This window comes from Ochlerotatus camptorhynchus, unplaced genomic scaffold, assembly GCF_037179485.1.
Source record: "Ochlerotatus camptorhynchus isolate MF236.1 unplaced genomic scaffold, CSIRO-AGI_Acam_v1.1 ptg000085l, whole genome shotgun sequence".
NCBI lineage: Eukaryota > Metazoa > Arthropoda > Insecta > Diptera > Culicidae > Ochlerotatus > Ochlerotatus camptorhynchus.
Genome location: NW_027040575.1, coordinates 5097887 through 5121467, shown reverse-complemented (window position 1 = coordinate 5121467; position 23581 = coordinate 5097887). Strand labels below are relative to the sequence as shown.

General features: G+C 39.2%; 2 protein-coding genes and 1 non-coding gene across 5 annotated transcripts; 1 reads left to right on the top strand and 2 right to left on the bottom strand.

Annotated features, from left to right (window-relative positions):
• Positions 1 to 21620, top strand: Synj (synaptojanin). 2 transcript variants are annotated; one of them, XM_065218296.1, is made up of 7 exons: positions 1 to 551; positions 1459 to 1645; positions 16924 to 18360; positions 18418 to 18600; positions 18661 to 18772; positions 18838 to 20416; positions 20479 to 21620. In XM_065218296.1, the coding sequence occupies exons 2-7, from the start codon at positions 1519 to 1521 to the stop codon at positions 20767 to 20769; spliced, it is 3729 nt and encodes a 1242-aa protein (XP_065074368.1). In that variant the 5' UTR covers positions 1 to 551; positions 1459 to 1518; the 3' UTR covers positions 20770 to 21620. The 2 variants fall into 2 exon arrangements, with proteins under 2 accessions (XP_065074368.1, XP_065074369.1); XM_065218297.1 differs by lacking the exon at positions 1 to 551 and adding an exon at positions 621 to 1265.
• Positions 21386 to 23336, bottom strand: LOC135698386 (gastrula zinc finger protein XlCGF8.2DB-like). 2 transcript variants are annotated; one of them, XM_065218348.1, is made up of 3 exons: positions 23229 to 23336; positions 22458 to 23175; positions 21386 to 22030 (listed from the first exon to the last, which is right to left on the bottom strand). In XM_065218348.1, the coding sequence occupies exons 2-3, from the start codon at positions 23132 to 23134 to the stop codon at positions 21580 to 21582; spliced, it is 1128 nt and encodes a 375-aa protein (XP_065074420.1). In that variant the 5' UTR covers positions 23135 to 23175; positions 23229 to 23336; the 3' UTR covers positions 21386 to 21579. The 2 variants fall into 2 exon arrangements, with proteins under 2 accessions (XP_065074420.1, XP_065074421.1); XM_065218349.1 differs by having other exon boundaries at positions 22458 to 23156.
• LOC135698412 (U6atac minor spliceosomal RNA) lies at positions 22174 to 22275 on the bottom strand. Its single transcript, XR_010517487.1, has one exon. It is a non-coding gene; the product is annotated as a U6atac minor spliceosomal RNA (small nuclear RNA).
• Positions 23337 to 23581: the final 245 nt, after the last annotated feature.

Genomic DNA, 23581 nt, shown 5'->3' with positions numbered 1-23581 from the left:
CAATCGATTTTTCATTCGTGAAACGTCAAACAACTTGCAAGCAGCGCACGGAATGCGTCGGATCGGTCGGGTCGAGTTCACAAAGTGAAAATATTTACCATTTCGGAACGCGATGCAGTGATTTCCTAGAGTTTTGACATGCTCTCCAATTTCCGATGCAAAGCGGTGATTTTATTGTGATAAACTAGTGAAGATAAGGAAGTTAAAGATGCCTCTGTGTCGAAAGGTAGCCCGTTTACAGTGGTAGGAAAATTGTAGCATTGAAGGAAGCAAGAGGAAGGACGAACGCAAAAAGCACTCTTACGTCACTGCAGATTTTCTACATAGCTGGGGATTTCACTCTTGTTTTTTGCTCGTTGCAGTTCGTTGATTGCACAGCAACGAAAGTGAATCGAACAAGAACAGTCAGATAATAATTGGGTTAAATTAGTTCGAAGCCTTTCGGTGGAAATTTTCCTCCTATCAAAGACGGTGTAGGCCAGACGCGGGGGCGTTTAGCTGATTCTCCGAACGAATACGGCATCAAGGAAGACGGAATACGAAAACGAGAGGTATGTGCCAACGATCGAATCGCGGGAGGGTTCCCAATGTGGTGGATTCCTGGAATAAAGCGTTACCATTAGGTTAGCTATGAAGAGGACTGTTTCTTGTATATTTTTTTCAAATGTTCATGAAGAGCGATAAGCAGTTTGATAAAGTTTAATAGTTAGTAATCATTCGATGCTGGAGAAAACAAACATTTTGTAAACCCTATTTAGGTCGAAAAGCTATACACCCATTTTTAGGATATAAGAAGCGCAATACGAATACGGAAAATAAACGATACAGACGATTCATCTTGGATTCGTTAGAAACCTGCATATAAGTGTTTGTATGTGCAAAGGTCGAACAGCATTGATTCAATATACCGTGACCGTGAAGATGGAGAGGAAAGCGGAACAAAGCAAAACATTCTGTGTATAGATGAACGTTGATCTGCGCCGGTAACAAGAAACAACAACGCAAGATATGGTTGTCAGTTTTGAATATTTTATTGCGAAGAACGAAAGTTTTTATTTCAAACATTTTTTACTGAAACCCTCGTTAAAGCCAAGTAACTGTATCGTTTCCATTGAGTTTTATAGCCAACTGTAATCACAAACCAACCATGCAGTTACCTGCAATTTGTTTCAAAATAGAAGTGAATACACTGGCAACACAGGCGCTAAGCTGTAATTACCATTTGTCGTGGGAAAATGTTGGGATCGTGAGAAAGTTCAGAAAAGGTAGAAAAAATATCCGAAATGATTCCTCTTCATCAGCAGCGGCCGTAGACCGCAGATGATAGTTTGAAGGGCCACAATTAGTCACTTTCGTGTAGACGTGGCGATAGAATGGTACTATACCATCTCTTCAATTTTGTTTTCATTATATTTTTTTTTCCATATGGCATCGGAATTTACCTACTTCCTTTTGCAGGTTTACGACATCGATTGAACCGAAACGCATAATACAAACAATTCACAGTACGGCCTCACCATGGCAATGTCGAAGGGATTCCGTGTGCTTGAAAAATCGAAACCACCTTCACCGCACAGTGTACTGTTGGAGCATCGGAACAAATCGGAAACGCTGCTATTCGAGTCGCAGGCAGTAGCAGTTCTCTGTAAGTATTGCATGGTTAATATTCCGTATGTGTTTAGGGAAAGGTTGTTAATTTCTGTAGCCGCATGTTACAGTCACGGCTGTTAGGCGTTGATTGATACAAAACTGTGTAGGTGAAATATTCTTCCATGCATAAAAATTGTTGGTGCATAGCTATTTCGCAAAAAGATTTGTCAACATTATCAATCCACTTGTCCACTAATTTATGGAGTCACTGAAGCTTGTACAATGAGAATGGACGGTCACTCACAGCCCCGATCAGTTAATTCATTATGCAATTTTACCAACTCTGATCAATCACGGAGTAGCAACCATTGCACAGTGGACCATGAATTAAACCCAGCAGGGGAAAAATAATAACGCTCTGGGACTGCATCCAATAGAGTTGACGTCTTCAGTGAAGTTTCTTGGGTTAATGAAGACTAAAATTATGGTGGATAAAAATAGTTCATGTTTTAGCTGCAAAGATGGCAAAGATGTTTCAACAAAGTTGAAGAATGTAAAATTTTATGAAAAGTTGCAGTAAACATAAAAGTAGTACATCTTCACACAACTGAGATAGGGGAAATGGCTCTAATGTTGGCATATGGATCTAAGATTAGGCCCATAGCTAAAATTCTGCTATTTATCCATTTTATCTAGATGAACGCGCCATAATCGTATTATCAATACATTATATATTGACGTCAATACATCGGTATTGTCAATAATTCTGTATTCACATCATCAATAATATCTTCGCGTCAATATATTGATACGTGCGGGGTTCGCTTTAAAACAGTCTATACAGAACTCTGTTACCCTTAAACGCTGTAAAAAAAACACTATGTAATTTTATTTTTTCGGGACCCCCTCAGGAGACGAACCAGCTAAGGGCTGAAAGTCTCTATAATAAAGCAAAAGAAGAAGAGAACTTATATTCAATTTTTACACTGCCGTACTCTAGCGGAACTATCAACCTATCAGAATCAGAACTTTCTCTAGTTAATAAATTGATACACCAAAGCTTCATGTTGATATTAGTATTAGCATTTCCAACGAACTCTGAAAATCGTAAACTTTACAAATGACGTAACAAAAACCACTGATTTTTTTTTTGTTCTTTAGGTTTAATTCAAAAACACAGTTAAAAATATTGCTTGCTTGGACATGTTTTAATTTTGTATACTGAGTTTACTTTTCTATCGTTAAACTTTTGAAAACAGGTGCTTGATCGTACGCTTATATTTTGTTCTTATTTTGAAAATGTTCAATTGCCTAGATATAAAGAATCAAAAATTTATTGAAAAATCTTAACTTCATTTAATGAAAGGGAAGAGGGCTTTAAGAACGTTACGTAATAAATAGAAGGGATTACTCTCCGCATTACGTTTTGTTACAAAGGATAGGAAGGGGTCAAACAGTTCGATTTTTAGCGTTACGTAATTAATGGGCGCCGCCTAACCAGTGATTCACCACCGTATTTTAATAACTCGCTTGATGGTTGGTTAATTAATTCTTCGCTTTTATTGTTTTTTAACCAACCAACAACTTCTGCGCGTGCTCTTAGATCTGTTCCCGTACCACTCGAGGGGGGTAACTCTATCTTAGATGCATGAAAAATTTCCCTTAGTTGTTGTGAGATGCGCGCACGCTTAGTATATAGAAAGAAGATTGATGGAGATTTTGAAGATTTTCTACAAACAGTTGGAGGGCTATGCGAGTAGATGGATTGCAAGAGATGAAAAAAAATTTATCGTAGATTGATTCGATAACTTAAAATTTTCTGACCATCTAAAATTGCAACAACCACTTTCATACTCCCTTTGCGCGAGCTGTTCAACTTCTCTTAGAACTTTGATTTACGATTTAGCGACTTTGCAGTCAATTTAATTTTTATGAGAAAGTTTGATACTTTCTCATAAATATTCTCTTAGTACTTCCGTGTGTCTTTAACGCTTCGCGATTTCGGTCTTCCTGTGTGGCAGCTGGGACAACCCAGAACAACCTGATGGACAGTTCAAAACAGGAAGCCGATGTCGACTCTTAGCTCAGAGTTGACTGCTCGTGCACGGACTCTACTTCGATGAGAGTGACGATTTTATCCGGGTGCTTGAGTCGGTCGAAAGCTTTTTTTTCTTTTTCAATGAATACCAACTTTACACAGAACTTTGCAGTCATTTCATAGCAGAACGATATAGTGGTTCTCAGAATTTCGTAAAAATTGGTAGTTTTGTTCCCGTATTTTTTTTATGTTGTCATTAGGATGACCATTTCCGTGTTAGTGTGGTCCAAAAAATCGTTTTTTTTACGTAGGGCTACGTCTTTAATTTCTATACTGGGGGTCACATTAAAAAAAATCAAAATTCAGACATGTAACGAAAAATCTCAAACACGGACGCAACGATAGAGCGCAAATCGGACAAACGGATACATTGCGCATGCTCACATGAGCGAGCTCAACGCTCGGTTGATCGCTCACCATTTCACCAATGAAAGGAAGGGAGGAGAAAAGCAGCGATCATAAAAATGCTTGCCAAATCGGTTTCTTAGTCATTTGCTTTCGAGCAACGGACGGATAAGCGTGGGACACGACATATGATTGGAACAGCATGCATCGCCAGCGTTGCCAGTATTTCAGATTTATCGGGATTTTACAGATTTTCAGTCGTCTTGCCAGATACACAGACAGATCACGTTTATTTCCAGATTTTTGAAATATGGTCCAGATTTTCCCAGATTTTTAAAGTGTGTTGCTTTATAAATATCACTGCAATTAATGGACCCTCTTATCAAAAAATAAAAAGCCAAACGTACTACTTTAATTACTAAAGGCCATCAGCGTTGGACATTATTGCAACATCATACATGGAATTGTTACAACATGTTTGCAATGGGTTGCAGAATCATGACAATTGAGACATTTTCTTAACATTGTTGGCTGTCAATCTTCAAATTTTTAAAAATATCGAGCCAGGATTTTTTTAATTTCAAGTTTTTGTTTAGATTTTGGCTATAATTTTGTTTTTAGGAATCCTGGATTTATAAAAATCAATATTTCAATATGAAAGAATTTCCCTAATTTTGAAATTTAGAGAAATCGAAAATTGTTCAGGATTGAAAGCAATAAATTGAGCTTTAAAAAATTACCAAGGCTTTTGAATCTAGACAACCATCAGGACTTTGAAGTATGTTCGTGATATTTTTGAGAATAATTCATTAGATTTTTAAATAGAGTTTTATAGTACCTGTAAATATTGAGTTACCTTAGCAGTCTGAAATACTTTAGAATTCTGAATTGCCCTAGATTTCAGAATTTTAAGGTAATTCTGAAAATAGTTTACAGTGAGGTGTAAGTATGCAGTCTGTGCAACTTTTGATTGAAGTGAAGACGGTATGAATTGTCTTTTGCAAACTCTGATGACAATTGCATGGAGATTTTGTGAAGAAAGGAAATAGTTAGAATTCGGAAAAGAAATCATAGAAAATTCTTAAGATGAAATTTAACGAGAACGCTAATACGAATCGTGAGAATAATTTCAATAGAATTCTGTCTAATGTTTCTATGGAGATTAATTTTTATCAAGTTTTAAGAAATCTGGCAATTTATGAGAGACTTTCAAGGCCTTTTTTGAAAAGCACTTGAGTACTTTGGAAATACTGAAGAGGATTTCAAAACAATTCTGATCTTATCAAAAAAGCAGTTCAAAGGAGTTAAGTCTGAGAAGAATGTGACGGTCATTCTGAAGAGCGTACCCAGGAAATTATTAAGAATATTCTAAAGGAATTTCATACAGAAAAATGAGACAAAATTATGCCAATTCTCGGAAGTTGTTACCAGTTTGAGGGAATTGTGGAATCAGAGAGCGATTTACAAGAGATTAAAACAGATAATGCTAAGCACTCTTAGAATGTTGCTGGAAAAGTTTGGATATTATCAAGATTAGTTTAGGGGAATTCAAAATAGAAGTATGATGAAATTCTAGGATAAATAAAATTGAACTCTGTAAATGAAGTACATTCAGACTAACAAAAAAATTCATGATCTGGGATCCAGGAAAAATATCAATAAGAATCATTTCAAGACCCTGAGATCATTAGATTGTCTGTGGAAGGTTATCAATGATCCCCATGGTAGTGATCACTTGCCAATTATTATTTCTATCAAAACTGGTTGTCTAAAAACAGATCAGTAGTCAATTCAAGTTCCTTTTGACCTCACGAGGAACATTGATTGGCAAAAATTTGTATCGGCGGTAACTCTTGATATTGATTCTACCGATCCTCTACCACCTCTGGAAGAGTATCGTTTCTTTGCCGAACTAATCTACTTAAGCGCATTAGAAGCTCAGAAACGACGTGTTCCAAGTGCATCCCTCAAAGAAGACCCGCCACCCCTGGATGGGATGACGAATGCACAAAGTTGTATCTTGAGAAATCCGATGCCTTTAAAGATTATCGTAGACATGAAAGATCTGAGCTTTTTGAAAAGTATCTAAAGCTTGAAAAAAAGCTTAAAAACTTACTAAAAGCAAAGAAACGAAACTACTGGCGTACTTTTATCGAGAGACTTTCTAGAGAAACCTCGATGACAACGCTTTGGAAAAAGGCTCGCTATATGCGAAACCGCTCATCTTCCAATGAGAGTGAAGAATACTCCTCCCAATGGATATTCGACTTCGCTAAAAAGGTTTGTCCAGATTCTGTTCCAGCACAACCAACTTTACGGGATACAGCCCGAAGTAACGGTTCTCTGGATGAACCATTCACAATACTGGAATTTTCAATGGCACTTCTTTCATCAAGTGCTCCGGGAAGCGATATGATCAAATTCGACCTTCTTAAAAACCTCCCCGATATCGCTAAAAGACGATTACTTAACCTATATAATTCATTTATGGAATTCAATATAGTTCCACCAGCATGGAGACAGATTTAAGTAATAGCTATTCAAAAGCCTGGGAAACCAGCGTCTGATCACAATTCTTACCGTCCGATCTCTATGTTATCATGCCTGAAGAAATTATTAGAAAAAATGATCCTATTAAGACTTGACCATTGGGTTGAATCAAACAATCTACTTTCAGTCCGCATCGTGCTCTCTTGCCGTGCGGATATATTTGCTTTTTGCTGAAGGAAGTGTTACTACTACCTAAAGCTACAACAAATTTAAACAGCACTTTTCAGTGCTCAACCTGTAAAATTTCTACCTTGTTCAACTTTCACTTTTTATGTTGTTTTTGTGCTAACGTAAGAACTCCACGACACACATAACACGTCTCGCGTCGCGTGTTATGTGTGTTGTTCAACTTTATTCCTCTTCGATCCTTGTTTGGACCCTACCCGAGGTAATCCTTCTTGGATATCGATTTGGAAAATTCCTCTTCGATCCTTCAGATTCTTATAGTAATCTGCTTGGAAGTCGATTTGGATAAAAATTTACTGCCGCCATGGCGCCTAAACGCAAAAGAAAGGGGCAAACTCTTGACCCCCCTTCTGATGAAATTAATTTGAGTAATCAATTTGATTTGCTCACGGATGATGAGAATGATCCATCATCCAAGAAAAATTCTAGTAAACTTTCCCGGCTTAATGCCAAGAAAGAAAAGATTCCCCCTATTGTGATAACCACTACCGATTTCCATGCTCTTCGCATGGAGCTTTTGAATTTCGTGAATGTTAAGTTTTCTCTACAAATTGGACGTCGGGGTGAATGCCGTGTATTGGCTGAAACCTTGGACGGATTTAAATGTCTTCTCAAGTATCTTACTGAGAAGAAGCACATTTTTTTTACTTACGACACCAAAACTGAACGTGTGTTCAAGGTTGTCATGAAAGGACTGCCCAGTGGTGAATCCCTGGATCAGATCAAAGATGAACAGGCAAAATTACTTGGAGTTGTGCCACTCCAAGTAATCAAAATGAAAATGAAATCCCGTCCTGGCGATTCGCACAACGGGATTTCTAATGATTTTTATTTTGTTCACTTCAAGTCTAGTGAACTAAACAACCTTAAGGCCTTAGAAAAAGCTAGCCTAATGCTCCATGTCCGAGTGAAGTGGGAACACTTCAGGAAGACTGGAGGAAATTTCCAAAACCTCACTCAGTGCCGTAAGTGCCAGGGATGGGGTCACGGAACTAAAAATTGCTACATGCCAGGTAAATGCATGAATTGTGGTGATTCCTCTCACGCAAAGGACGACTGTCCTGTGAAGGAAGATCCTAAGAAATTTAAATGTTCAAATTGTGGTGAAAACCACAAATCCAATTTTTGGGAATGTAAGACTCGCAAAGCGATCCTACAATCTCATTCTAACCGACAGGTAAGAAACGCTCCACGTTTCCGAACAGGTACAAATTCCTCTGCTGTTAACAACGGTCAGCGAGGAACAAATTCTACATTCATACCCGTAGGTACAAATATCACCCCTGCTTCAAATTTTTCATCTGTACCTACTCCCCTCGCTGCTAACAATGTTCAGCGAGTTAATGGAGCTACCTATGCTGCTATTGCAGCGGGTAGAAATCAAAATACTAACCAAAGTAATTCTAACGGAAATTTTGACAATTTTGACTTAGGAAGCATTACTGCCCCTAAAATGGAATTTTTACAGAAATCATTAATTGACATGATTTCTGATATGCTTAAATCTAACTCCATGTTTGATGCTATTCAAACTGGAGTAAAATTTGCAAATAATATTGTCATGACTTTAAAATTCAGTAATGGATTTTAAAGCATTAAATATTGTAAATTGGAATGCTCGATCTCTTAAAGATAATGAAGACGAGCTATTTAACTTTTTGAGAGTTCATAACGTGCATATTGCCGTTATAACTGAAACGTTCCTTAAACCTGACCATAAGGTTAAGAAGGACGCAAATTACTTGATTTATAGAAATGATCGTCTTGATGGACCCTGTGGTGGCGTTGCCATCATTGTTCATAGACGAATCAAACATAAAATTCTTTCTTCATTTGAAACCAAAGTTTTTGAAACTTTGGGAGTTTCTGTTGAAACAAAATTTGGACAACTTACGTTTATAGCTGCCTATTTGCCATTCCAATGCGTAGGTCAGAAAAAGAATTTTCTCAAGGGTGACCTCCAGAAACTTACCCGTCATAGGTCTAAATTCTTCATTATTGGTGATTTTAATGCAAAACACCGCTCATGGAATAATGCTAAAAGCAATTCCAATGGTAATATTCTGTTTGATGATTGTTCTGCAGGTTATTACACTATTCAATATCCAAACAGCCCAACATGCTTTTCTTCTGCAAGAAATCCCTCCACTATTGATTTGGTCTTAACTGATTCATGTCAACTTTGTAGCCAACTGGTTACCCATGCTGACTTCGGTTCTGATCACCTTCCAGTAACTTTTGAAATATCCCAAGAAATAATTTGTAATCCCAACAGCTCTACTTTCAATTACCATAGAGCTGATTGGGAGCAGTATCGAACATTTATGGAATATAACTTCGATCCAAACATTCCTTTGCAAACCAAAGATGAAATTAATTATGCTCTTGAATCTCTGACTACTTCTATAGTTGCAGCAAGAGCTGCCTCAGTACCAAAATGCGACGTTAAATTCGATTCAATTATAATAGACGACGATCTTCAGCTCTTGATCCGTCTTAAAAATGTCCGTAGGAGACAATATCAAAGAACACGCGATCCTGCCATGAAGGTTATCTGGCGGGATTTGCAAAAACAAATTAAAAAGCGATTCTCTGCCCTGAGGAACAAAACTTTTGAAAATAATATTTCTAAATTAGACCCGAGTTCCAAACCCTTTTGGAAACTCACAAAAATTTTGAAAAAACCTCAAAAGCCTATTCCAGCGCTTAAAGAAGGTGGTAAAACTTTGATCACAAATTTGGAAAAAGCTCAGAAACTTGCTAAGCAATTCGAGAGTTCCCATAATTTCAGTTTGGGTCTTACTAGTCCTATTGAGAATCAGGTTGCTCGGGATTTTCTGAATATTTTCTCTCGGGAAAATATTTTTGATGATTCCTGGGGGACTGATTTGGACGAAGTAAGGTATAACTAAAAAGTTTCAAAATATGAAAGCTCCAGGTGATGATGGAATTTTCTATATCCTCATTAAAAAACTCCCAGAGAGTACCTTGTCTTTCTTGGTAAAATTATTTAACAGATATTTCCATTTGGCATACTTTCCTGATAAATGGAAAAATGCAAAAGTTGTTCCAATTTTGAAGCCGGATAAAAATCCAGCTGAAGCTTCTAGCTACCGCCCAATAAGTTTGCTTTCTTCAATAAGTAAACTTTTTGAAAAGATAATTTTGAATAGAATGATGCTTCACATCAATACGAACTCAATTTTTGCAGATGAGCAGTTTGGATTTCGCCATGGGCATTCAACTACTCATCAACTCTTAAGAGTTACCAATTTAATTCGTTCAAACAAATCGGAAGGCCACTCAACTGGAGTTGCTCTTCTAGACATAGAAAAAGCATTCGACAGTGTTTGGCATGAAGGTTTGATTGCTAAATTGAAAAAGTTTAATTTTCCACTTTATATTATGAAATTAGTTCAAAATTATTTAACTGACAGAACTCTGCAGGTAAATTATCAAAATTCCAAATCTAATCGACTACCTGTTAGAGCAGGAGTTCCTCAGGGTAGCATTCTTGGGCCTATATTGTATAACATTTTCACTTCGGACCTCTCTGATTTGCCTCAGGGTTGCCACAAATCTTTGTTCGCTGATGACACAGGCATTTCCGCTAAAGGAAGAAGTCTTCGTGTTATTTGCAGCAGACTGCAGAAAAGTTTAGATATTTTCTCTTCTTATTTACAAAAATGGAAGATTTCTCCCAACGCTTCCAAAACTCAACTTATAATATTTCCACACAAGCCTAGAGCTTCGTTTTTGAATCCTAGTAGTAGTCACATAGTCACTATGAACGGAGTTCCAATTTCCTGGTCAAACCAAGTGAAATATCTTGGATTAATACTTGACCAAAAATTAACTTTTAAAGATCACATTGAGGGCATTCAAGCCAAATGTAACAAATATATAAAATGTTTGTATCCTCTTATAAACAGGAAATCCAAACTTTGCCTGACGAATAAACTTCTAATATTTAAACAAGTTTTTAGACCGGCCATGCTTTACGCTGTGCCAATATGGTCTTGTTGTTGCACTACCAGGAAAAAAGCACTTCAAAGGATTCAGAACAAAGTTCTGAAGATGATTTTGAAGTTGCCTCCCTGGTACAGTACTACCGAGGTACATAGAATTTCGAATGTTGAGACTTTAGCACAAATGTCCAACAAAATAATTAATAATTTCAGGCAAAAATCGTTGCAATCCTCAATTGCAACGATTAATTCCCTTTATACTTAGATAAGATTTAGTTTTAGCTTTTAGTTTTAAGATATCAATTGTTATACTGACATGCAGGTTAAAAAACCTGTTTAAAATACTTAATTGCCAAGACATGAACAATGTAAAAACACTTAGATATATATCATAACAATTAATATGGTACGTTACTGCAGTAACAGGAGCACCTAGGTTAAAAATGAAATGTAATTTATTATGAATTTGGAACAAATAAAGAGTTAAAAAAAAAAAAAACAATCTACTTTTAAATACGCAATTTGGTTTCCGGAAGAGTAAAGGAACAAACAATTGTCTAGGGATGCTTTCATCTGATATTCAACTGGCCTCTGCGCACAAGGAGCAATTAGCTTCAGTATTTTTGGATATTAAGGGCGCATTTGATTCGGTTTCCATAGACATACTGTCAGACAATTTGCACAGTAGTGGATTACCCGGTATTTTGAATAATTTCTTGTATAATTTGCTGTCAGAAAAACAAATGACCTTCAATCTAGGTCAACTGACAACTTCTAGAATTAGCTACATGGGCTTACCCCAAGGTTCATGTTTAAGTCTCTTACTTTATAATTTCTATGTCAAAGATATTGATAACTGCTTAGATAATCTATGCACGCTTAGACAGCTTACAGACGATGCCGTGGTTTCCATGAGAGGTCCACGTGCAGAAATCTTGCTAAGACCATTGCAAAATTCCCTAAATAATCTGTCTCTCTGGGCAAGTAATTTAGGGATCGAGTTTTCACCGCAAAAAACTGAATTGGTAGTGTTTACAAGGAAGCGGTTTCCAGCCCAACTGCGTCTAAATTTTGTGGGCAGAGACATTACCCAATCTTTAACCTTCAAATACCTTGGAGTCTGGTTTGATTCAAAATGCACTTGGGGTACCCACATTACGTATTTGAAACAACTCAACAAAGGATCAACTTTCTACTATCAATTTCCGGGACATGGTGGGGTGCTCACCCGAAGACCTCATTAAGCTATATAAAACGACTATTCTTGCAGTTCTTGAGTATGGCTCTTTTTGCTTCCTCTCGGCAAGAAAAAGCCACCTAATCAAATTGAAACGTATTCAATATCGTTGTTTACGTATTGCCCTTGGCTGTATGCATTCAACACACAATATGAGCCTAGAGGTCCTAGCGGGCGTAAAACCCCTGCAGAACCGTTTCTGGGAGCTCTCATTAAGAATATTGATTAAATGTAGTGTCAGTAACAACCTTGTTATTGAAAACTTCGAAGAAATGCTTGAATTGAGCATCCGTCTAGATTCGTGCGAACCTATCTTAATTATACGTCATCGGATATTAGCCTTCCTTGCTATAACCCCTCTCGTGTATGCTTTACTAACTACCGTTCCCCCATTAACTTTGATCTCTCCATGAAACAGGCTATTCAAGGAGTTCCAGATCAACTTCGACCTATCTCAATTCCCCACATTTTTGCTGAAAAGTATCAACAAGTCAATTGCAATAGAAGATTTTTCACTGATGGGTCACGCATTGATGGATCCACTGGCTTCGGCGTCTTCAATGAATACTCAACCGCCTTTCGGAAACTTCACGGAACCTTGTTCCGTTTATGTTGCTGAGCTAGCAGTAATCAACTTCGCATTGGGGATGATTTCCGATATGCCCAAAGACCATTACTTCATCTTCTCGGGTAGTCTCAGTTCGATTGAGGCTATTCGGTCGATGAAACAAGGTAGGCACTCATCTTATTTCCTTTCAAAGGTAAGGGAGCAGATGAGTTTGCTGGTCGAAAGATCATATATGATTACCTTTGTATGGGTCCCCTCACATTGCTCAATCCCAGGCAATGAAAAGGCAGACTCTCTCGCAAAGGTGGGCGCCCAACAAAGCGAGATTTATGATAGAAGAATTTCACATGATGAATTTTTCCCATTAGTACGTCTGAGTTCTCTTTTAAGTTGGCAAAACGATTGGACAAGTAATTCTCTTGGGCGGTGGTTACATTCCATTATTCCAAATGTGTCTTCGAGAGCGTGGTTCAAAGGTCTGGATGTAAGTCGGGGATTCATTCGAGTGATGTCAAGACTTATGTCCAACCACTACTCGCTGAAGTAAGAGATGTATTGGGAACACGTGATCTTCCCTACATGCAAGGGATCTACGAATTCCTTTGTTTGTCTGATGTTAGAGTTTGATGTGACTATCCCCTCCTTTATTATCCTCCTGTTCCTGTGCTGCCCAGCCAGGATTTGGTCAACCGTCCGAGAGTAGTATCTGAAGGAGGCTTCAGAAACCAGTTTCCTACCTAGATCCTTCCAATCGAAATTGTTACCCATTAACCTCGAGCCCGCCACGAGTAATTGGTACCCAATACTAACCTAGAAATACTGCTATTTAAAATGTAAATCAAACATTACGCAAAGTGTCACACACGGCTGAGCCTAGTAAATAAACGAGCTAGTTAAAAAAAAGGCCCTGAGACTTCAAACATGACTTTCATTTTAGTTATATAATAATATTATTCTTTGACATAAAATTATTTGTAATGGTCATGTGGAGTAGCCCGTAGTTTAGGTAGACTGTGCGTGAGTACCACGATGTTAGGCTTTGATTCTCATTTCAGCCAGGAGAATTTTAGCTTGAAATAAAATTGCCTACTGGTCTACCGAGTGTTGTGAGTTGAATGATGTCAAGAATGAAATTGGAGGTCTGATCAATCTCAGAGTAATATTAGCATTATTTAGAACTAATAAAATCTTTAAGACATATTTTGGTACTGCATCAGATAGTAAGGACTAGTAAAAAAATCATCCCATCAAAGTTGCTTGAATCTTTGCTGCTTCAGAATCCTAAAAATATTTTCGGCAGTATTTTACCAAAGATTTAAATCAATTGATTGATTGATTTATCTTTATTATTCAGCCTGAGGCTGGTTCGTCTCCAACTTTAAATTAATTTCGAAATGCTGCGTAATGGATATTTAAACTTTTTGGGAACACTGTGTCAATGCTTTTCTTAACATTTGGATGATTTTAGCAATGCTAACAAGTTTGCTTAGTATATATTTTTTGAACATGGAATTCACAAACATTCTGGTATACTTTGAATAAATTCCAGATAATCATCCTGACTGATTTTTACGGGAGATTGACACGTCACTTTATTAGATTTTATATTTTGACTGATCCAGATTTTTCTGAAAATTACCTGGCATCGCTGCGCATCGCACCAATACGAACGCGAAGACGACCACGACGACGAAAGCACCTACATAGACCGAAGGAAAGGCCTCGGGAAAGGCTTCCCACAATAGGAAGCATAACTAGGCATCCGGTCGGCATCGACTTGCACTGGTAGGGCCACCATTTGAAAAAAAAACCGGCCTTTTTCAGTTAAGAACTAAATTCAAGTGTAACTATTCAAATCGACGTATCTGCTTTTGTAAACAATCGCTTCAACCGACGATTTGTCTTAACTGCTAACTCACCCACGCAAACAAACACCATCAGCTGGTGTTATTAGTTTCTGTGAGTGAGCTAGCAGTTGCCACAAATCGTCGATTGAAGTCATTGTTTACAAAATCAGATACGTCGATTTGAATAGTTACGCTTGAAATGATCAACATATTTGTTCCGTCCACTAGCGGTCCTACGTCAAGCTTCCGTTCGTGCCCCTAGGCACAGACTCTTCTACTTTTGTTTTCAAAAATCATAACTTTTGAACTACTGAGCCGATTCTAAAGATCAACATATCAAATGAAAGGTAATTGAAAAATATAATGATGCAAAAAAAAAGTTTTTATCGAAAAACATTGTTTTTTTTATGGTTTTCATGGTTTGTAGACAGAGAGCCTAATATGTTTTTATATTTTTCCTTGAAAATTTCGGCAACACGAAACATATAAAAAATCGGCTATGCGTTTTTTTTTTTGTTTTTTTTTTGAGTTATATTTTTTTGAAGTTATCAAGTTTTGGGTTGTCGCTCAATACTCCTATGTGACTAGACTACCATGCGGCGTGACTATATGTTATAGTAACTATAAATCAACGGAGACGCATGGTTGTCTAGGAGTATTGAGCGAAACTCCAAAACTCGATAGCTTAAAAAATATACAGCTTTCCCCCGAAGAACGCGTTACCCACTGAGTTCTACCCACCACTTTGTTTCGATGGGTTTTCAATCAAGCGCTCTGATTTTCTACGAGTGACTAGTTCTCCATTGGCACTACTCACATGCAAAAAATCAAACCAACTGGTTGAAACCCCGCCGAGAAAAAGCGGTGGGTGCAACTCAGTGGGTAACGCGTTCTTCGGGGGATAGCTGTACACGGTAAGAAAAAAGTACCCAAAAATAAGTTCTTTTCACTCATCTCGGCACTATAGTGCAAGAACCCAAAAGTAGGTAAAGCGGGTTAAAGTAGTTTTCATTTCCTTGTGTGCAATTCGTATGAAATTTTCCACTAGCTTTCAACGTAAAAGTAAGTTAGTTGTACCCAAAAGTAGGTAAATATGATTATACCACAGACAAACAGACGTAACTCTTTGAAAAACTTGTTCTTGAAAACATAGTATTTCAAAACATATAACCTCAGTAACGACATCTCTCTGGCTTCTCGCGGAAAACAAGCTTGCTCGCTAACTCGTAAACAATATTGCATAAAAGTTCTATAGAATATATAGGAACGTCAAAGTGATCCGATGCCAGCGCTGCGGCGAGTAGTTCGCGGAACTGATAATATTCAAATCAACCGTTAAATGCATGAACGAAGATACACAATGAAGAGTTACGTCTGTTTGTCTGTGATTATACTTAACGTTGGGTTCCCACACTTTACTGCCCCTGTTGGGTGGTTTTGCTCCTCTGTGTTTGACATCATTAGAAGGAGAAAAGGAGACAAACTAGTCAAAAGTAGGTACAAGCAAGCAGGCATGGAAAATCATTTGCATTCATTTCGTGCATTCATTTACATTCATTTGCCTCTAACTTTTATCTTGAACAGCATTCCGCAAAATGATATATAGAACTTTTAAACACCAAACCTACAAAATCTCTATGTATCATTTTGCGGAATGCTGTTGATGAAAAAAGTTAGAGGCCCATGAATGTAAATGAATGCAAATGATTTTCCATGCCTGGGTACAAGTGAACTGGTCGTAGAGTACTTTTTTCTTACCGTGTATGACTCAAGAACGAAAAAAAGCACATCGCTAATCTTTTGATATGTTGTGTGGAAAAGCCTAAATTTTCAAGGAAAATTATAAAAACATATTGCTCCCTCTGTCTACACACCATGAAAACCATAAAAAAACACAATCAATGTTTTTCAATACAAAATCCTAATTTATAACTATCATTATAGGGGACACTGATGTAATGTCGGTCTAAATGCCCCTAATTTGGGCCCATACATAAATTCAGCAATCGACTAAATTTTCAATAGCGACCAAAAATATCCATTAGTACCGTCACAATGACGCGTTCATCTAGATAAAATTGATAAATAGCATATTTTTAGCGATGGGCCATTTCCCCTATTTTTCCTAAAAAGTACCTTTCATTTGATATTTTGATCTTTGAAATTGGCTCAGTGGTTCAGAAGTTATGATTTTTTTTAAGTCATTTTTATAAAAACCGATTTTTTGGACCACCCTAACATGGAAATGGTCACCCTAATGAAAAAACCACAGGTTTAATATTTTGCGATAAGAAACAAAACTACCAATTATTACGAAATTCTGAGAACCACTATATCGTTTTGCTATGGAATGGCGGTTTGAAAACCATACCATAGTTTCAACATTCTATTTCCATACAAAGAGCACCGTACCAACCATGATGCCCTTACTCCGTGCCAAATCTACTATACCTATCACAGTGGTTTTCTCGATGTAATGGTTCAACAGATTAAAAATAAAGTAAATCATATTTATCTTTCCTTCACCTAAACAGCTGATCAGGAAACGGAAATCGTTCGCAAGCAATATACCAAGGTTCTAGATGCATACGGATGCCTCGGTGTGCTCCAGCTGAATGCTGGCGACAGCTCTCTACTCTATCTGGTGATGGTCACCGGTTGCTTCTCGGTCGGCAAAATACTGGACAATGAAGTATTCCGCATCACCCAGACCCAGTTCGTTTCGCTGCAGTACCAACCGACGAACGAAGATCGAATCTCGGAAATCCGAAAGGTCCTGAACTCGGGCACATTCTACTTTTCGTTCACGAACGTTTCGGCCAGTAACAATATGCAGTTGGCAAGCGGAGGATTCAATTTCGATATTACACTATCGGCGCAAAGACGTCGAAGGACCACTGAAACGGATAACCGGTTCTTCTGGAATCGGATGCTGTTTATTCACATGTTACGATTCGGGGTAGAGTGCGATTTTTGGCTGCTGAAGGCAATGTGTGGATCGGTTGAGATCAGAACGGTTTACGCCGGAAGTAAGCAAGCCAGAGCTTCTATTATATCAAGATTGAGCTGCGAGCGTGCAGGAACACGATTTAACGTACGCGGAACAAATGACGAAGGCTGTGTGGCAAATTTCGTGGAAACGGAGCAATGTATTTACCTTGACAATGAGATATCGTCGTACATCCAGTCCAGGGGAAGTGTTCCACTGTTTTGGGAACAGCCTGGCGTTCAGGTGGGGTCCCATAAGGTGAAGCTATCGCGTGGTTTTGAGGCATCTAGATCAGCATTTGATCGTCATATGACTACCATGAAATCCCGCTACGGTAAGCAAGCAATAATAAACCTTCTCGGAACAAGTTTGATTGGCAGCAAGGAAGGTGAAGCTATGCTGAGCAACGAGTTTCAGCGACATCACAAGGAATCCAACCACACGGACGTGCCGCATATAGTTTTTGACTATCACCAGGAATGCAGAGGTGGCAATACTAGCGCGCTGTCCAAGCTGAAGGCCAAAATCGACGCCATGTGCTCGGACTTTGGCCTGTTTCATGCCGTCGGAGATAGTGTGTTCCGTGAGCAAAAAGGTACCCTTCGAACGAACTGTCTGGACTGTTTGGATCGAACCAACTGCGTTCAGACCTACATTGGGTTGGAGATGTTGAACGAGCAAATTTCCCAGATGTCTGCCCTGTCAGACAAGAAGCAGCAGATTGCTTCTCGGTTTGAGGAAATTTTCCGTCAGATGTGGATCAATAATGGCAACGAGGTAAGCAAAATTTACGCCGGAACCGGTGCCATACAGGGTGGATCCAAGTTGATGGATGGCGCACGATCGGCAGCTAGGACAATCCAGAACAATCTGCTGGACAGCTCAAAACAGGAAGCCATCGATGTTTTGCTCGTCGGGTCGACTCTCAGTTCAGAATTGGCTGACCGTGCAAGGATTCTGCTTCCCTCGAATATGCTGCATGGTATGTTTTTTTAACGGTTTTCTGCTGAAAATTTATTAAACATGATTTAATTTGCAGCACCGACACCAGTGCTACGAGAAATGTGTCGCCGTTACGAGGAGTTTGTCAGTCCGCTCGATCTACGCATTGCATGCGGAACGTACAACGTTAACGGTGGGAAGCACTTCCGAAGCGTTGCCTACAAGGATGTATCGCTTGCCGACTGGTTGCTGGACTGCCATCGTCTGGCACGATCAAAATGTCAGTCTTATCTATTATAAGTTATAAAGACGATAATTTATGATGATTTTTTTTTTGTAGCCTTGGTCGATGTTACCCATCCAGAAGATAGCAATGAACCACCAATAGATGTATTCGCTATTGGATTCCAGGAAATCGTGGATCTGAATGCTTCTAATATTGTAGCGGCGAGGTGAGTGCTATTCAAAGTTGACAATGTTTGGCATTAGGGTTACAAAATGGTCTTAACATTTTCAGTTCTGACAACGCAAAAGCATGGGCTGAAGAGTTGCAGAAGGTTATCAGCAGAGATGAAGAGTATGTCTTGCTAACCTACCAGCAGTTGGTAGGTGTTTGCTTGTACATCTACATTCGACCTCAGCATGCACAATACATTCGCGACGTGGCCATTGATTGTGTGAAAACGGGCTTGGGAGGAGCCACCGGCAATAAAGGCGCTGCAGCGATTCGTTTTGTCATCCACGGAACATCGATTTGCTTTGTATGTGCTCACTTTGCTGCTGGTCAATCACAGGTCGCCGAACGGAATGCGGATTATGCTGAAATCACTCGAAAGATTGCATTTCCAATGGGCCGATCGTTGAAGTCGCACGATTACATCTTCTGGTGCGGTGACTTCAACTACCGTATCGATATGGAAAAAGATGAGCTGAAGGATTTGCTAAAGCAAAACGATATAGGTGGGGTATTGCAGTACGACCAGTTGAGAATCCAGCAGAATACTGGAAGCGTATTTAACGATTTCTTGGAGGGAGAAATCTCGTTCCCTCCGACTTATAAATACGATTTGTTCAGCGACGATTACGATACGAGCGAAAAGTGTCGTGCTCCTGCTTGGACGGATCGAGTATTGTGGCGACGTCGCAAGCAGAGTCCGGATGCAGATAAACATCCAAACTGGAACCCTGGCAATCTGGTGCACTACGGACGAGCAGAACTGAAACAAAGCGATCATCGGCCGGTGATTGCGATAATTGATATAGAAATTTGCAAGATCGATCAGCAACGAAGATCGCAAGTGTTTAACGATGTGATCAGAGATTTGGGACCACCGGACGGAACTATTTTAATACAAGCAACGAATGTTTCCAGTTGTGCAGATTCCGGCGATGAGGATGAGGGCAGTATTTACGACGAGAACTTGATGAGTGCGCTGATCCAGGAATTGACTCAGATCGGAGAAGTTACTTTGGTGCGATTCGTCGGCGATACCATGTGGGTTACTTTCCGCGATGGACAATCGGCCTTGACTGCCGCCCAGAAGCAGTTTGTTCAAGTTTGTGGAGTAAACCTAACAATCAAATTAAAAACCGAAAACTGGATCCAGCGAGTTGAACAGGAGATTTTCCTTTGCACACCCAATACGGTCACTTTCTGTGACAGTCAAATAGGCGATTACAACAGTCTTGGCATTCCGGAGGTTCCTTCACGACCAAAAAGCCCTCCCGCTCAACAGCAAGCTCCTCTCAGACCAGCCCCACCCAATAGACCACCTCTTCCCAAGTCACCGCAAGCTTCGCCAAAACATCAGCCACAACAACCTCCTCAACACCATCATCATCATCATCATCATCATCCGAAAGCAGGTGTCATCAGTTTGGGTGCTGAAGTGCTTATGGCATCCAAATTGCATCAAAAACCGGCAGTTCCACCTTCGCCACTGCTGCCCTCGTCGGCAACAACGAAAACCACTCCTCCCATTGAGGAATATGCTAGCTCTAGTCCAATACTTGGTTCTCCAGCGCATGGATCATCACTGGCCAACACACCTCTCCAGGATACAGGCGCAATCTATGAAGAAATCAATGACGACATTGTAAGTGTTTCGTTTTTTTGGTTTCGTTTTTGTGAACTTATGCAAAGGAGTTTTCCTTTCAGGCCATACCAGAACCACGAGGCCCCCCACCGCCACCACCGCGCTGTGATGTGTACGATCTGGACGTGGTCAGCAACAACAAATCCAACAAATCATCTCCTCCGGGTACCTCCGGGGGAAGCTCAGGTGCAGGATCGCCACAATCATCCATTCCAGCTGGCGTAGGAATGTCATCGCAAGCTCCTCCTAAGACTAATCCACCTCCTTTACCCGTTCGTCGGGGTGTCCCTCCACCAATACCAAACAGAAGTGGCGGAGCACCTCCACTTCCAGCTCGACCCAATAATCCGTAAATGGAACAGATCATCCAAAGTTTATGATTCAATCAGTCAATAATCTCCTATAGACTATCTGAGAGAGTTTTACTAATAACTGTCATAGTATTTAATCATCCAGTAGCTATCCATAGAAACTGAGAACTGTTATTATGAGGTAAAGCTTATCCGGAGAAAAGAGACATATTTAAGCGGTAACCACTTGACTGTGCATGTTGCATTGAATATAATATCAAAGAAGATATTTACTAGGCAAAACTTAACACATTCCACAATTTATTTGCACGTAGGTTTTATTAGGTATTTAAACGGCATTCACTGCAATCATGTTATGTGTATCATTGAGGGAGCAGCTTTATGTGTATATTTCGTGTATTTATTTAAATTATGGGTTGGATCAGCAGAAAACTGAATGTTCGAATATTGCAAAAATGCTCACCACCTCCGTTGCATGAGTTTCGATTGTAAAATAAAAGTTATGGATTCTTTAATGGTTACTTTGTGATTCATTGAAAAAAGTTTGTGAATGTGGTACAATAAGCTACACTATTGTGAACAAAATCAAATTATTATTGTTAATAATTGCTGTAAACAAATGGAAGTCCCATTATCTCGAATAAAAGGTAAACCAATTCAATAGCTATTACCGCGTAATAAGTAATGTTTTTATTGAATTCATAATCGTGTATACATAAAAAGGTAAGAACATTATCTAGTGAAATAATATTGCAATGAAATAAACGCCCATAGAACAACAGCAAACAATTATTAAGTATTGATCGATTGTACCTATATCAGCCGTTATAGAAAACAACAGAAATAAACTATTCAAAATAGCAAATCCTCTTCTATGGTTTCTTCGGATTCCACCTTGAGTTCAAAAGACTCCTCCACGACGATTTCCGATTCAATTGTTTCACCATCCTCTCCGGGATCATCGGCATCGTGTTCTGCACACTGCTCGTCGCCATCGATCCCATGTTGCTGCTTGCGATGGTCGCGCAGCGCAAAAACCCGCGCATAGTTGGCACCGCAGATATCACAACTGTAGCTCAGCTTATTGTCCGCCTGCTGGTGGACCTGCATATGCTTCCTAACCGAGTACAGTGATCCGAAAGGGCGGTTACACTCCGAACAGGAAAACGGTTTGGTATGGCTCTTCTGGTGCCCATTCAGTTGGACAGAGGTTTTGAAAGACTTCGAACAATACGAACAATGATAGTTGCGTTCGTGCGAATGAATTTTCAGATGATGATTGTATGCCGATTGCACTTTAAACCTGGAACGAGAAAAAGTTTTTTTTTTCTGATTCTAAACTGTTAAGTGCATGACAGGGAACCCAGATACCCAGCTCCCATTTGAATAACACGATGAAGAAAATAGCAAAAAAAAACCTTCGCTACACATAAGGGTGGTGTGAATAAAAAAAATCGACTAGGGCCGAGAATTTTGTGCCTTCCCGGCCCAAAGTGTGTTCCATCCTTGTCAAGGGGAGTGCTAACCTGCTCTCCTTTCAAAAGACACAAGTGAAGCGACAAAATCTTTGCTATATATACACATCAATATTAAAAAACAGTTCTATCGATGTATAAGGAACCTTACAATTGTTACACAACTGACAGCATAAACATTATTTATAGCCTGTGTACACCGTTATTGATGACACACCAATTGACTTAAATGTTTACACTCACATCGTTCGTTACCTCTTTTTACAATGCGGGCACACAAATGGTCTCGAATCGTCATGCGTCCTCAAATGAAGTGTCAGGCAGCTGGACACCCGGAACCGCTTTCCACATGTATTACACGAAAACGGTCGTTCCCCGGTATGTATACGTTCATGTTTAACCTTCTCGAATGGCCGTTTGAACCGCTTCCCACAATAGTTGCACGGATAACCGGACCCCTCCTTCTCTCCACTATCGAAATCAACCAGCTGAGTCTTGTCGTGAGCGAGGAGATGCAACTTGAGATGCTCGTCATTGCTGAAGCCTCGGTTGCAAAGCTTACAAAGGTGCTTCAGCTCATTGTTTGCATCGCCTTTATCTGCTTTAGCATCATGTACTCTCATATGCAACTTCAAGCTTCTCCCACTTTTCAATACAGTGCAGCAAATTTGGCACTTGAAGCAGGACGATTCATCAACTATATCCTCAATAACTTCTTCGAAGCCATAATTGTCTGCAATTTCCTCTTCCACTTCCACTACTATTCCTTCGTTCGGATGAAAATTGCGAATATGTTGGTCAACCGAGGAGAACGTCATATCACAGGAATTGCAGTTGTACACCACTGATCCTTCGGCATCGTTCACGATTACTTCATCACTCTGTTGATAAATTTCTCCTCTGCGGTCAACATTATCAAGAACTTCTTCCATATTCCTCAAATTTTATGTTTATCTGTACATATTGTTGACATCTATAACATAATATAAGCAACATAAAATTGCGATAGAAAATTTTAATACCTACCACCGGTAGTGAACATTAAGCTGAACGCGCTCAGTAACATGCTGCTGTGAATTTCACGAACTTCATCACAATTTCAAATCAGAAGACGATTTTAAATTTTCCATCGGAAGCAACTTCACTATATATACATATGGATGCGGAGAAAGTGATGCTGTCAGATGTCATCCGGGCAGGGTTGCCAGGTATTTTTCAGATATCAGGACACATGAAAAATTATTGCTGCTTGCATCGAAAATTGGCCTGCTCCAAAAATTAAAAAGTGTTATATTAAAGTGCACATTTAGGTCAAAATTTGACCTAATTAATGGTCTTGAGGTCTTGAGAGCACTTGATGTTTGCAGCATAAGGAATAA